The sequence below is a fragment of the Sinohyriopsis cumingii genome, chromosome 18, assembly GCF_028554795.1.
Source record: "Sinohyriopsis cumingii isolate HCF-2022 chromosome 18, ASM2855479v2, whole genome shotgun sequence".
NCBI classification, from domain to species: Eukaryota; Metazoa; Mollusca; class Bivalvia; order Unionida; family Unionidae; genus Sinohyriopsis; species Sinohyriopsis cumingii.
Genome location: NC_142978.1, coordinates 9652909 through 9668459, shown reverse-complemented (window position 1 = coordinate 9668459; position 15551 = coordinate 9652909). Strand labels below are relative to the sequence as shown.

General features: G+C 34.4%; 1 protein-coding gene across 5 annotated transcripts in view; it reads right to left on the bottom strand.

Annotated features, from left to right (window-relative positions):
• Positions 1-1991: 1991 nt before the first annotated feature.
• Positions 1992-15551, bottom strand: part of LOC149776050 (uncharacterized) — a 117123-nt gene continuing 103563 nt past the window's right edge. For 3 of the 5 annotated variants that reach the window (XM_089942301.1, XM_089942304.1, XM_089942302.1), the window contains exons 24-27: positions 11619-11702; positions 8139-8204; positions 7412-7495; positions 1992-4692 (exon numbers count right to left, since the gene is read on the bottom strand). In XM_089942301.1, coding sequence (XP_089798427.1) covers positions 4640-4692; positions 7412-7495; positions 8139-8204; positions 11619-11702 — 287 coding nt within the window. In that variant the 3' untranslated portion in view covers positions 1992-4639. The remainder of the gene's footprint in view (positions 4693-7411; positions 7496-8138; positions 8205-11618; positions 11703-15551) is intronic. The other 2 variants (XM_089942305.1, XM_089942306.1) reach the window with 2 other exon arrangements.

Below are 15551 nucleotides of genomic sequence, written 5' to 3'. Positions count from 1 at the left end.
TTGGTTATATTATGAGAAATAGAAACGATATTTACCGGAACAATAATTTAGTTACAAAATTAGAAGCACCATGGAAATTCAGGAATATTAAGGAACTTTTACATCAATTTAGGGATAATACAGAGCTATGGGATTTAAATGAAAAACTTATCTACAAGTGGGTTAGGGAAACAATTACCAAGAAAATTAAAAGTAAGGTAGAACAAAGGAACATTCATATCAACTGGGACAGAGCATGGGGACACTGGGTCCAACTAGGTTTCCTCAAAATACAATGCCTCTGCTTCAAATACATGCACGGTGCATGGTTTACAGGAGAGGTCGCAGGGAGACGGCATATGGTCAGAGTACCGCCAAAATGTCCACTGTGCAAAAACGCTTTCTTCAGTTAGCCACATACCATGGTGCAATGCGAAGTGAGCAAGACAAAGAGACTGAAGTTAATAGCGGACATTTGTAAAACAGATAAGTATAACAAAAGAAACCATTTTATATCTAGACGGGAATTTTAATTCAAAAACGCTATATCAAGTAATAGATTATATTGTAGAAACAATGAGGGCATGCGGCCAAATAATTGTGATAGGGCAATAACTGAGGGTAAGGGGTAGAAAGGGGGAGGGGAGAGGGAAGGGGGGCAATGGATGACTACCCCATAAGGATAGTCGCCCGAATGGACCATGGCCCCCATACTCACCCCCTGGCCTTAAATCCTGCCTGCACTCAATATTGAAGTAAAACAATAAATTATAGTAACAATTTAACAAACAAAAAAACAAAAAAAACAAATTTCAATTAATTAGTCATCTAGAATTAGAGGGAAGGGAACACGGAACTTATATGGGGAAAGTATGCATTAATGACGTCATGGGGCTATGTCACAAGGCGCCACGCGAAGTGAACAGGTCTATGAAAGAGCTGGGAAAAACCACCCCATATGGAATATAAGCATACAAATAGAAAAACAGGGAAATAGGACCCTAACGCTCTATTTAAAGTCTCTATCCTCAACTATACAGCTCCCTCACTGTATAGTTTATTCCCCTAGTGGGCATTAATAACAAACTTTTGGACTGTTGATGAATAAATAATTAAGAGGTGGCCTACTCGAGTCAGGAGAAATACACACTAATAAAAAAAACTATGGAACCTCGCTCGAGTACAGCCGGTCTCATTTTAAGATCAAAACGAGACACGACTCACACAACTACATACATGAAACACTAGGATTTATTTTTCAAAATAACGCACCGATTTCTCGTCAAAATTTCAAAATTAATAGTAAAAGGTAAACCAACAAAAACATTGGAGTTTCTTTTCACCCAATGAGAAACATAATACAACTGGATTTGAATTTGATATATCTATGCCGTCCCCACACAAAAACTTTATAGCACAGATACAATATAGTATATATACACAGATACAATATAGTATATATACACAGATACAATATAGTATATATACACAGATACAATATAGTATATATACACAGATACAATATAGTATATATACACAGATACAATATAGTATATATACACAGAGCATACATGGGACATAGAAGACCTCTGGCAAATGTCAACAACAAAACTAGGGAAGGAATTACGAGTAAAAATACCCCAACAAAACATTTCTAATTTAAAAAAAAAAATTTGTTTCAAAATTCCTTTTCTAAAATAAACAAACAACTCACCTTAGTGGGTTACACGTACATATAAGCACTTTTATTTTTTTGGATAAGTGGGGAGGCATATGTCTGATGCCCCCCAAAAATGGAAAAATTGTAACTGGTCCACACTTTGCAATTCAAATTGGATCGTTATTGACGGGTATCAAAATATCTATAAAGACTGAATTTTGAACTTGTCCTACCGAAGACTGGGGATGTCAGTTATTACAATAATGTTATCTTTTGTGAAGTAACAACGCTTACCCATGTTTGTGCTACTGAGATATAAAGAAACATAAAATCATGTAAACACCAAAATATAGCAATTTTGAACTCAATTTAATTTCCAAGGAATATTCATACAATCACTTGTTTCAAAACAAGCACGAAAGAAAAACTAAGAACAAAACATTATTACAGGAACACATTAACAGCTGTTTCAGTAATCTGCCTTCAAACAAAAAGTGAATCATCCTTTATTAAGAAGAGTACATTATACGTACAAATCTTGTGGGAAAATTATTAATGAATTATTTATATAAGCCAACATCACCGAATGACCGTCATATTAAAATGAAATTGACGGTAGCGAGAACATTTTTATTGCTACTGCCTCTTACCCTGTACATATTAAAGAAAAGGACGGACAGTCGCCTTCCTTTCTGTTAGGTATGTGCATTTACTTGTCACAAAATGAAGTTTGTTTTTGCATGTTTCAGTGCTGAATGCAATGTGCATGCTACTTTGATATGATCAGCCGTGAACTGAACAAATCCAGAGGCTTTTGTTGCTCGATTCCACCATGAAAAAGATATGGTTCAATTAGAGTAATGAGCCTGTAGATGTAAACTTTTTATATCTATTCTTGTTTTGGAAATTTTATTTCTTATTGAAGCTTTTTATATGTGCATTAATCCTAAATTGTTATTTATTTGATAAATATAGTTTTTGGTAGTTAATATTTTCTACTCTACATTCTTTTTTGCAATCACATTGGCAATGTTAATGTTAAGAACGTTATATATATATGTATACCCAAAGGCATGTTCTACATTTTTTACAACATTCTACCAATGTACATTTCAGACCGCTCCGGTGGCCTAGTGGTTAGAGTGTCCTCCTAGGGTGCGGAAGGTCGTAGGTTCGATCCCCGGTCGAGTCATACCAAAGACTTATAAAAATTGTGCTTGGCACTCAGCATTAAGAGTTTAGTGTTAGCACTGGTCGACCTGGTGTCAGGATAATGTGACTGGGTGGGACGTCATGCTACATGTCTGCGGCATGATACCCCATGCTAGACATCACTATAAACTGCCACATTGCAAACATCGTAGCGATATGACTGAAAAATTGTTAAAGTTACGTTAAATATCCAACTCACACACAGAGAAAGAGAGAGAGAGGGAAACCAAACCAATACGGTGATTCCATGCAGATGCAAACTTCTGTTCCCCATTCTTTTGTCTAGATTGGTCAGACCACTATTGATTTTCCTATCTATTACATGTTTATCATAGCTGAACTCAAATCAGACATGTTTTCCTGTGGGTGACAATATCATTATATATCATTCACAAACAACGGGACTTTACAGCACTTGAGAAAAAGTTACCAAGGTCAAAATTCCATTTTTAGGTCAACCAAAATATATCTTTTGACGATCATGCTCTGATTTAACAGGTACACTTCCACCACCTTTCTTTCACAAACATAATGATATGCATCTCCAAAAGGAGAACGATTCTTTCTCAGTTACCCAATGGTAAATAAATTAGAACTTTCTTAATAAACCACAATAAGTGGCATGGCCAAATCAAGCCTTTAAGTTAGATATGAAGAACGTAACTAGGCGCTGTCTAGAAAGCATTTTATCATAGGATGGAACCAGATTACAATGTTGGCATTTAGGAACAAAAGCCAACCAATTTGTTCAGTGTATGGCTAATATTTTATATCGAAGCATTCTCCTTGAATTTATCCAAGACTAATTTGAACAAATAATTTGTTAGCAAGAGGTTTCGGCTCATATGACTTTACTGAATGGCAGCCAAGATTGTACAGATAAAAATAAATGCAACTTGCAACATTAGGATCTGTTACGAAACTGAAACTTGTTGACATGTCAAAGGAAACAAAATACATCTTGGCCAAGTTACTTAATGAGCGATTTTGTCTCCTTGCATCCGTTTTTAAGGGATGAATTGGACTATATTACAGCACAATCAATCTGTTTCAGTGTTAATATTTTTCATCAGTGATATGAAATATTAGTATCTGGTAATGAAATATTGAAAATATGACGGACGATATTCATTTTTACAGTAACAATAATGAAAACATAGCAATGAATGTGTACATGATATCATCCAACAGTCGTGAACAATAGAGGTTATTTGTAATTTTCGTGGAAGCTGTGGCTTTCCTCCATAAAATAATTTCTTATGCAAGCTAATTCAAAGAAAACCTATATTCTCATGTTAATTTATAATTATATTACGCTATGTACAATTAAGGATTATCTACCTGACAAAACAGTTTAAGGATTAATTGGACACAAGGAATGAAAACCAATTTAACAAACCGTTTCTCAGTACGCATGGCTTCATATCTGATTCCATTATACAATATACCAAAGAATATAAAAAGAGCAAACACGCCGACAAAAAATGAAGACATAAAACAGAACTAAAATTAGGCAGAAACAAAGGATGCTCTGTAGTTTACTCAAATGACCCAACTTATCAGATTACCATAAAATATTAAAAAGTTAAATAAGAAACAATAAAAGTAACATGCATGGCATACAAAGCAAACAGATAAGAAGCCCACAAAATGTACAGTGACAGACATTGGGCCAGTTAACTATTGTACATATTCTTGCAAAGTCCTCGGGAACAGGGCGTAAACGTAGCATGAATTCTCTAATCATAGATCAATACATTTGTCCATGGATCACCAAAATGCCAGTCCTCATTGACCCGTCATAAATGCTGGAAAAAAATATTTACTGAATGGAATCGACCCTGAAATAAAACAAAGTCAATATACTTTAATATTACAATGACCCATAACATGTTATTGAAATACAAAGGTATATTTTAAAAATCTTTAATACAAAAAAGCATCTGTTATCGTCTAAAATGAGAAGGGTATGCATATCGGGATGATACTTCCTTGAACTTCATGATGAAATAAACATTTCTGCAAATAACACTGAGTAGATATGTCCAGAAGATGATAAAATGGATTGGCATTGTTTGTTTATTTATTTCGTTTACATATAATGATACAATAATAAATTAAAGGTTATGTCGTCCTAATGCATTTAGAGTGAAGTATATTGTCAAGGAACACATGATAACTGATCTGGTTTAATCTCAACAGCGTTTTAACCAGAATTAGCCACTGGTCATGTATTCTAACAGGAAAGCCACAGTAGCTGCTGAAAGCAAATCATACAAAATACTATGCTAGAAACGGAAAAACGAGCGTTTGACTTACAATGGTATTTAAATTATTCCTCATCTGCTGAACCCTTAGAACTCTTCGAACCTTGACTGAGCTTTTGAGTGATGGCATTTATCTTCTTCAAATATTGTTTCTTTAAAATGGGGAAAATTGTTGTGACAAAGTTCTACTTGTCACGAGGTAATTAGGCTTACAGATGACAATATGCTATGACAACGTTTCTGTTGTTATGAAGTAAATATGCATAAATAATATTACCTCGGTAAGTTGCGACTTTCATTTATCAATCTGTTTTAGTTATGGTAACATATCTGAGTCAGCTTGAGTCAAACTAGTATCCAAAAAGTGACAAGCGTAAAACTGCTACAAGGTTTAGTGACTTTCCAATCCCTCTACTGAGAGTCTAGTGCTATATAGGTCATAATTAGTGACTGTTCAATACCACCACTGACAGTGTAGTGACAACATAATTAAAATAAGGTCATAACTTTTGAAAATGAAATGTGGTTTATAGTTAAGGAACATATATCATGACATAAAACATAAATTCCTGGTGTATATTCTTTCTTTTCTAATTTCCTCAATACCACATTTGATGAAGCATCTACAATAAAACTGCCTTTAAAAAGAACATTTTCTCGAAATAATTCTAAATTTTAAACAAAATAGGTACCAGAGTCCTTTCTTTTGGTTCCTAATACTGAATATTACATAATTGTACTCTTTAGCAAACTCCATTTGAATATGAACAGGTGTTTTTTAGAAACGATCTTCATATTCTGAGCAAGCTCTGATACATTGGTTGCCATCTCAGCAAAATGCTTAAAATTAATTGCACTTAGCTGAAAGCAAAATTATTTCCAACCACATTCATTGGAAATAACATGTAATTGCAATTATTGAAATGCCTCCGTACCCATCTGCTGTCGCAATCATTTCATCAAATTAAGTCTTTGATTAATTAACCCGCATAACGAACACCCTACACACTACAATATCCCTCTTCTTACAGCGGTATTACAGGGGATATATTTTCTCTCTTTGGAAACAAGTGAGCGTTAGAAATTCAATGAAACTGTTGCATTACTTGTACAAGCAGTATAAATCAGAAACGGAGCCGCAAAAATGTGATATGTTGGATTATTTTTACTTGTTACTTTTTACTTCACGCTTTCAAAAGTTTTATCTGTTTAAGCTTGGATGATATAGCGTGCATACCAAATAAATTTATTTCAATGATTTGCAACCGTTTACATTGTGTCTTAAATCATAAAGAATTAAACAGTTCTCATGCCACCTTACCCCATCAAAGGGAATGGTATGGTTATGGGATATATCTGTTGTCTTTATAACCCATCTGAAAACTAACAGTTAACCAAAAGATATCGTGATCTTTCTTTTTCTCCGATAAGCTGCATATGTACAGAACGATCGGTTTTGAGCGTTCGATCTTGAATTAAAGCGGTATCAACATGGTCTCTTTTGAATGAATAAAAAAGTATTAAATGGATAATGGATTAAAGCATTGCTTTCTGTGATGCTTATATAAAAAGAATCACAGTTCCATAATTGTATATATTTCACATGCTCTTATTCATCTTCAGAGTCACAGTAATGAATACTATTTTCAACTTAAAGATAATTTCTCCCAGAATCCATTTATTTATTTTTACATTGACCTGCTTCAAAATAAACTTACAAATACACTGTTAGAGAGAGGGAAGACAATATATATTTAATAGACAGTAAAGAATAAATTATACAACCAGACCGTCTGAGATAAAAAAAACAACGTCTTTATAACATTCTCCTATAGTTGCAATACTTTTTTCCACACCAACGATATCCCATCATTTCTGATTCAGCCTTTTATACGAGTAATTAATTTGTTCCAAAGAAATCAGTATATAAATTTCTTTTGTGTAGATTTATGACGAAAATAAAACCCCATTTTTATTAAGAGAAAAACTTTGTTGGATACAGCAAACATCAACAGATAAAGCAACCGTCCCCCTAAATTAATATAAAGAGAAGTAAGGTTTTCACTATTGTGAAACATAAATGGAAAACAATATAGCAGAGATTAATGTCAATATAAGCATTCAAGTAAACTGAAATAATATTATCTTTCTTGGTCACTGTTATATAGGTTTCATGTGAAGTGTTAATATTTCTGTGTTGTTGCAGCATAAAACTTACTGTGACTTAAATCGTGACAGCTAAAACAATGAAATGAAATATGGAAAATATAGACATATAATAGACTGTTCTTACCCTGATGTTCCCTCTTGTGTGTCTTCATCGCACGCTTGGTGGAAAACTTCTCGTCACAAACGTTGCACTTATAGAGTCTACGATCTGTTAATGAAACTATAATCATACAGTCTCTTTCGAAATGCACTTCCTGAATATTACTAAGGATACAATATACTGTGGAAGTAATAAAGCACATTAATATAATTCTATTCAAACTGAATCAGATTTGCATGTATATAGAAAATGATTTTTCATTGCATGTTCTAATAATTCACTAAGGAATACTACCCGAACCGCTGTTATAGGAAGAAATACAGATATTTCGAGGCATATCCATCATCCTCTACTTTCTTTAATGCGTTTTTTTTTTCACATCAAGGTTAATCATGTCCAGTTCTATTCAATTTATATGTTTATATAAAGACAATTTTTTTGTAATATTTTAACAAAGGTATGGAATCGCTTTCGTTCCTTTTAAAATAAAAGAAATGATCTCCAAATCGAAGGTTCCATGCTATTTTGGAACGAAGAGGATAACAATGTACGTGCAATTACATGTACTGACAATATAGGTTTAAGCGAAGCGGTAGAATATTATCTTTCTATAACAATGTTACGTTAGCGTTAATTAGATTTAGAAACGCCAATGCTTTATATTGGAGCAATGAAAACCAGCCTGACAAACAATGGATCGTTTAAAAGAATGAAATGAACTCTGCAAGATATTTTATAAAATCTATCTTACGTCCATCCTTCCCGCTCTTTTTGGAGACTATCTGGTCACAAGCGTCGCTCTGAGTGGGTCTGATTTCTGTTAGATGAAAATAAGACTGAAGAGTGATCTCTAAAAATACTTCCTGATTAGATAAATCAATATGATATACGGTGGAAGACATAATAATATAATTTTGTTCAACCTTAACAGGATCTCCATGGATTGAGAGAACGGCTTTTTTGTATCCCTTTGAATAAATGTATTACTATTTTCTTTAATATTGAATAAACGTTAGCAGTATACGCAAACAGAGAATGAGTTCAGAGCACTTCTTTATAACAAATTGTCCAAAACAATGGTCTGCTATTAGAATAATTTCATCAAATTAAATATCATAATAGTTAAACCAGGGCAATAAATACGCGACTGTAATCCTTCAATGATAATCGTATACACAGGGGCAGACTTAAAGAACGTTTCACTTTGAGGCCGACCATATCGTACTGCAACCTAAGATACAGACTTAAAACTTAACAGCTGTCAATAGGGCAACTTGTGGATGGCAAACGAAAAGTTTAATGACTCGTGGAAAGTCACAAAAATTACTTATTCCTGAATGAATTTGCTGAATTCTTATATAATTGGTTAAAACATATATGGAGCAAGAAATATATGAGTAACTCCTGCTGGTTTTTTTGTCAAATGAAGCGTTGACCTTCACGCTAAAAAGTTTTGATATTTAAACTGGGAATCAATAACATCTATTTTACATTTGCCGACGGAAACTGTAGTGCGACAGTATGATTTAGCTTCTTGGTCATTTTGATGCATGGAAATAACTTGTGTCGCTGATCATTTCGATACTGAGAAACCAAGAGAATATGATCCCTCCGAATGCGCAGTTTCCGACAGAGATTCCTCCTTTATCGTGTTACACAAGCCTGCTAAAAATTGGTCTTCGTGTTTGGCTAAGGTCAATAACTGCCAATCCTTTTGTTCTCAAGTTTTCAGTGTATTGATTTGGCGGCAAATCTAGATCCCCATGGAAATATCCACTGAAGTCGCTGCGGCATCCGAAGTGAGAGGTAAAATTAGCCAGGAAGGGGTATGAACTTTATAGCTAGATGCAAAGACTAACGGTCTCAGCATCGGGAGGGAGTGGACAATCCCTTATGTTATGTAGCAAAAGTTGCTGATATTTACTAATTCAATCATTCATGGAAAAGGCAAAGAAATATATATTAGAAATCTATGATGATTTTAAGATGAGTGGGAGTGCTGATCTGGTGCTGTTCTTGTCTAATTTGCCATCTGTACGACGATTCTCAATCCCCAACGTACAGTCCGGTACCTGGTGCCTACTGTGTGGACTATTATCGGCGCCTGGTACCCTATGACCGGTGCCCTGTGCCATGTGATCAACGAATGACCTGCGTTGTGTAATCGTTGACCAGTCGATGACGTCATAAGCGACTGAGATCTATAGGAATATCTTTCCCCAGAGCTGTAGACTTAGATCGTAATACTGCCCCTTACCGTGTGAATCGATCCCCTCACTAACAACGGCACCTGGGGACTGAAAGGGCCATGTTTCCCTAAATGGGGTAAGTGGGTGGCGCGACCCTCTTTCATCTCAACGAGCTGTGGGAGAGTAGATGGTACTGCTCTTCCATCACCGAGGGAAGGGAACATATTTAATATTTCATTCTGAATGGAAGAGGGTGCTACTCAACCTTTACGGGAGGACAAGGGAGAGCACGATTCAGTCTGTCCTCTCGAGAAAGCTAGATTTCTGCTTCTCCTTCACATGAAGGAGCAAGTCACTGAATGGGGTACTTGCTTCTCGTCCCTAAAGACAGTGTGCGATTCACTCTGCATTCGTTTATTACCTGCGAAGACACGTATCCACCCAACCACACCCTGTTTAGCAATTACTGCGAAAAATGCTGTAAAGGTTTATGTAAAAACTTATATACAAATAATTTTATAAATGTATAAATGTATTTGCATGGACTAAGTCTAATCTAACATTTTAAAAGAATGAACTCACCTTATATAGGTGTCGTCCAGGAGAACAAAAACAATGACTGATATTTTAATTCAAAATTGAAGAAATTCTATGCTGAGAACTAACTGGCGTTCGATAACAGAAAACAAAATAAAGGGAAAACGAGTGTGCCTGTTTTTCCAAGATATAAATATCAAATAACATTAAACGAAAATGTGACATATGGTGATTGTTTACTGTGATAAGCAAGAAACAGAACCAATTAGAGTCCGCAGGTAAAATTTACTTCAGAAAAGGCACAAACCAAAATAATAATAATAATAATAATAATAATAATAATGAAAACAATAATAATAATAATTAAAACTTGAGGTGAACCAGCTTTAATCGACGAAGGAAACACGACTAAATTAGCAACAAAAAACATCTTGGTACGATTTCTAATAAAAAGGGTAATAATATGGAATACTATCCTATATCTATTAGTATTATGAACTGGTGTTCAATAACTGAACACACAACATAACGGACAAATCAGGTGTGTAATCACCTTTTCCGAATCAAAAATAGCGCAGTACACACTAAAAGAAAATGGGAAATATCATGATTTGTTGCTGTAATAAAATAATAAACAGAATCAATCTGAGTTCGCAGACCAAATTCGGTATTAATAGAGATATTTAATAAATACCTACCTGAGCTTGAAAAACTTCTTAACAAAAATAACGCAAGGTTATACCAACCGTAACCAGCACAAAATGCGAATAACGAGAGAGAGAGACAGAGAGGGAGAGAGACTGATTATTGTATTAGGTGTAACTCCACGCGATACAAACGATGAACATACAAAAATGACATTCAAGACGTAGAATACAAAGGGAAGGCAATTTTTCTCTGCAACCAAGCATTTAAGTATCCACTGCTGCGCCATGAAAAATACAGAACAGCAGCATTGCATGAGATTCTGCGTGTCGGACCATGAATGTTTGGATGCTTCTGATTCATCATGTAGGAGGATGAATTTTCATCATAATTCATTATGTTTTTACCAGAAACTAGCAAAAGCAACTGATTTTGTATTACTGATAGCAAACTCAAATTCTTACAGAGACATTAGCAACCCTGGATAAAACAATCAGATCATGAAGCCAAAAGTTTTTGTTTCGGTTTGAAATTAAATAAAGATTAAGTGTTTCTAAAATCCAAATACCAGTCTAATGTGAAAGTAAGTGTTTCTAAAATCCGAATACCCGTCTAATGTGGAAGTAAGTGTTTCTAAAATCCGAATACCAGTCTAATGTGGAAGTAAGTGCAAAATGGGATATATGAAATTACTGACAATAAGTGAATAGACAGCATATTAGCTTTACAGATCACTGCTTAGTTAGATTTAGATATTCACAATTTGCATATGGGTGAGACGAAACAAATACCTGGCTTCACAGGAATCATTTAAAGCGACGAAATATGTAAGATGTGGACATAATATACATTTTGCATACCTTGATGATGTCGCTTATGCTGCTCCACCTCACTCATGGTGTAGAATCTCTTATCACAAATGTCACACCTTTGGTGACTTAAATCTGTCAAATAAACATATGTTTGAACTGTGATCATTTGACTCCATTATGTCCCATGATGTCCACGAGTAGTTAACCCACCACAATGAAGACGTTTTGTGATACAAACTCCATTCAATTATAATAATGTGCATATGGGGTAGAGTTTCTACCGTTGGTAAGTTTATAAATATTAAACGTTAATCTAACAATGCCAATAGTTTTCTCCTTCTTCTTAAACTCAAAGAATTATGACACATAGAGCAGTCGATTTTGAGATCTACTTATTTCTATTGCTATCAATAACTTGAACTAAAGCTGACAAGTTTAAATAAGGCTTCGAGTGGATGACTAAAGAGAACCGTAATGAATGATGGATCCAAGTCCTCATTTGTAGCTTATATACAAGTTTTCTAGCAACCACGGATCCAGAAATATATGAAAATAACAAGTTCAGAATATTGGTTACACGCTCATTACACATCCACACTCTCAACGGGTTTTTTGTCATAAATTATATTCTTTAATATGATTTCCCGCCAAATTTATATCCATTGCTTTTTACTCATAACTAAACGTGCCATACAAAAATGTTAACAATTTGTACAAATTAGTTATTTGAATAAAGATGATTGAAGTTGCTTAGTGTGCAAAAAAGTTTATTTAAAAAGGATCATAATAATTCTATAGTTAAATAGATTTTGTAAAATTATATTCATACAAGCTGAATTTTCATTACATGCAGCTTTTACATCGACACTCTCAACGTTTTGTTTAAGCTTGGGTTGTATACCATACCTACCCAAGAACTTGTCTCAAGCGATTGTCAAGCATTAATAATTGCAAGATAAAAATGACACTAATTTCAACAAGTTTGATCCTGACGTCATTTTCGATGTGGACGATTAGTGTTGCTTGATAAAAAAAAATGTTGCCTTCAAAAAGCCATCAAAACAATCATGTACTAAATTCATTTTGTTTAAACCAACCATATTGAGTGTCGAATTTACTTTAATATGTACTTCCTATCTTGATATCTTCTAGTTTTCTATCTCATATCCTTACATTCCAATCAGTCAACATAATTAAATATTACGCTTGGTAAACGTGCATGTGTTTAGGAGCAGCTAGTTATAAATGGGTCTTGATTGTCATTGCAATTTTGCTTCACAATGTTATCATTTTATTTGCTAGTACTGGTGATATAGACAAAATATCATTATAGACCAAAATTTATTTTCCCCACAATATTTTTCTATCTGAACGAAATTGAATCAATAGTATGCTCTATATAATTAACGTTTAATATACATAATTACATCTCCTGCACAAATAAAGATCTTGTATAATGTGCAGATACAAGAACTGGGACAGATACATGTATACTGAGAAAATAGCCATGCTGGATACAACGTAAATCTGTAGCTAAACATGTGACCCTTTTGTTAGGCCTTACAGATGAATATAAAGGGCAGAAAGGATTTGAAACAGGGAATACACCAGACTGATGTGAAATGCAGTGGCAAATAGTATGTTTGAAATTACTCACAATATGTGTTTCATTGAATTGGAATAATATTAGCTTTTTAGGTCACTAGTGTGTAATTCCGTATCTGTGTTTGTCGCATGGTTTTGCACCTAGGATTGGTCATCTTATCTATGTATAAAACATGTCGTCAATAAAATATCTAGCGGAGATGGCAAGCGGTTTAGTTATAGGGTTAGTTCCCTAGAACTTTCGTACAGGAACAGCGGGCTCGAATAAAAAAAAAAAAAACCCAGAGGTTATAGGAAACGGATATGGAAGCGGAAACATTAGAGATAGAATTGACAGTGGAGCCGGAAAGGAGGGTATTTAAAAGGAAGAACATTTCTTCAGGACATAAATATAGGGGCGGAGAAGGAAAAAGTCAAATTAGAGAATCAAACGGAGATGGTGAATATAGAATTAGAGTAGAAGGCAGAGAAGGGAAGGGTGGAACAGAGAACCCAAGTTGGAAGCCATAGAGTTAGAAGACAGGAAACAGATTGGAAGTAGGCCTACGTCGGTGACGAGGTCGAAAGAGATCGAAATAAAACTATGAGCTCTACCTCAGCCAATCTTTTATCTGCATTTAAAGTATTTTGATTTATTTTTGGGTGTACATGTATCGGCACGGTCGTCTAACTATAGGTATGAAAAGTGGTCATATTTTTATAGATGTTCTAAACGTGTCGCTGTCTGTCTCGCCAGAAAGGATCTTTATGCAAAATATATCAAAATAGATCATTTATAATCTATGATTGTCTGTGCAAGAGGTTATCATTAGTTAACTCTTGTAGAATTCCTATTGGAAAACTATAGATACTGACGTTTTGATCTGTGTTTTAGTGACATAAAAGATTCAGCAAGTGCTTCACAGCTTAAAATGCTATGGACAGAGACCAATGTACAGGTGCTTAATCCGTCTATTTGGGAAGTAAATTGTCTATCGTTAGCTTTTTATATTTATTTTATTTTCCGTTTAGATTTCAAGTTTAAAGTTTGGGTTATAGCACGCATGAGAATATTCAAGTTAAGTCGACGTGAATAATTTAATTGTTTTCATGTAAATATATCCTGAAGTATTAAGTTAAGCGGTATGTAAGTAGCGCCAGTCTTGCAAACAATTTAATGTGATTATGATATGAAACGATATGAGCTTTTATTCTGAACAAGTCATATATTTGCAAGAGTGTAGACCAGTTTCTACAAAGCGTGTTTTTTATTTAATAGAACATTGAAAGAACAAGAATTAAAACATTTTATTATAATAGTTCTTTTCTTTTCTTTTTTCTTCTGTCTTTCTTGTATATAGGTTCTACTTAAGTTTATAAAGTTTTCAATACATATTTCTTGATTTTCTGGCAGCACATACGACTTGTGACAATTACTTCATTACACTAATCTCTTATATTTTAAAGGCAATCGGAGAAAGATTGCACAAATCCTGCGAAAACCCTCTCCGCTGGCCCTAATACTCTTCAGTAAGGATCGGCCCTCTTGATCAAGTGGATACGTCCAACATGATTCTTAGAAATGTTTGTCAAAGAAAACGTATTTCATATGATTCATACATGCAGATGACATACACCTGCAGGAAAGGTCACACACAGATCAAACATGCATCAGAATGAAAGCTCATCAGAGACAGTATCCTTTGAAAACACTCTCCACTTAGTGTTTCGAGTGTTGGACCTTCTAATAAAAACAATTCTCATTAGCACTTGCTCTGAGAATTGTTTGCGTCTCAGGGCCTGTTTGATATGATCCAAATGGTTTAACCATTCCAGGTGCAAATGAAACGTTACGGTCAAGATTCTTGAAGAGATTAGGAAGATGACCTTTCTTTTGATTTCATCGACAAACATAATATTTTATTTCGAATACAATCAGGATAAGAGAGCACCTTTATCCCATCACCTTTCGCAAGGCCATCGAATAAGCGGGATTGAAAGGAATGTGTATGACCATTAAATGTTCAAAGAACATCAAATGGTCATGCTTTTGGACATAAAACAGGAGAGACTAATATGCGCAGCTTTTAAATCCACCTTCCTGCAAGTAAATCCGTGAGTTATCAATCGCAAGGAACGCAGATAAGTCTGACCACTAAGAGATGAAGAGAATTTGGTTTGAATTAGCTGATTATGTAGGGAAAATTAATCCTTAAGGACAATGATTATGCCAAACATGTAGGTTTGAATGTGAATTTTTTGTTGCGTCACCATCTGAATAAAATATGAAACAAAAATGCATACTTCACATGCATTTGATTCCAAAATAATATAATTATTACAGTATAGGTCGAAGAATGAGACTGTCCTTCTAGATAGCATCTCCATTCATGACTA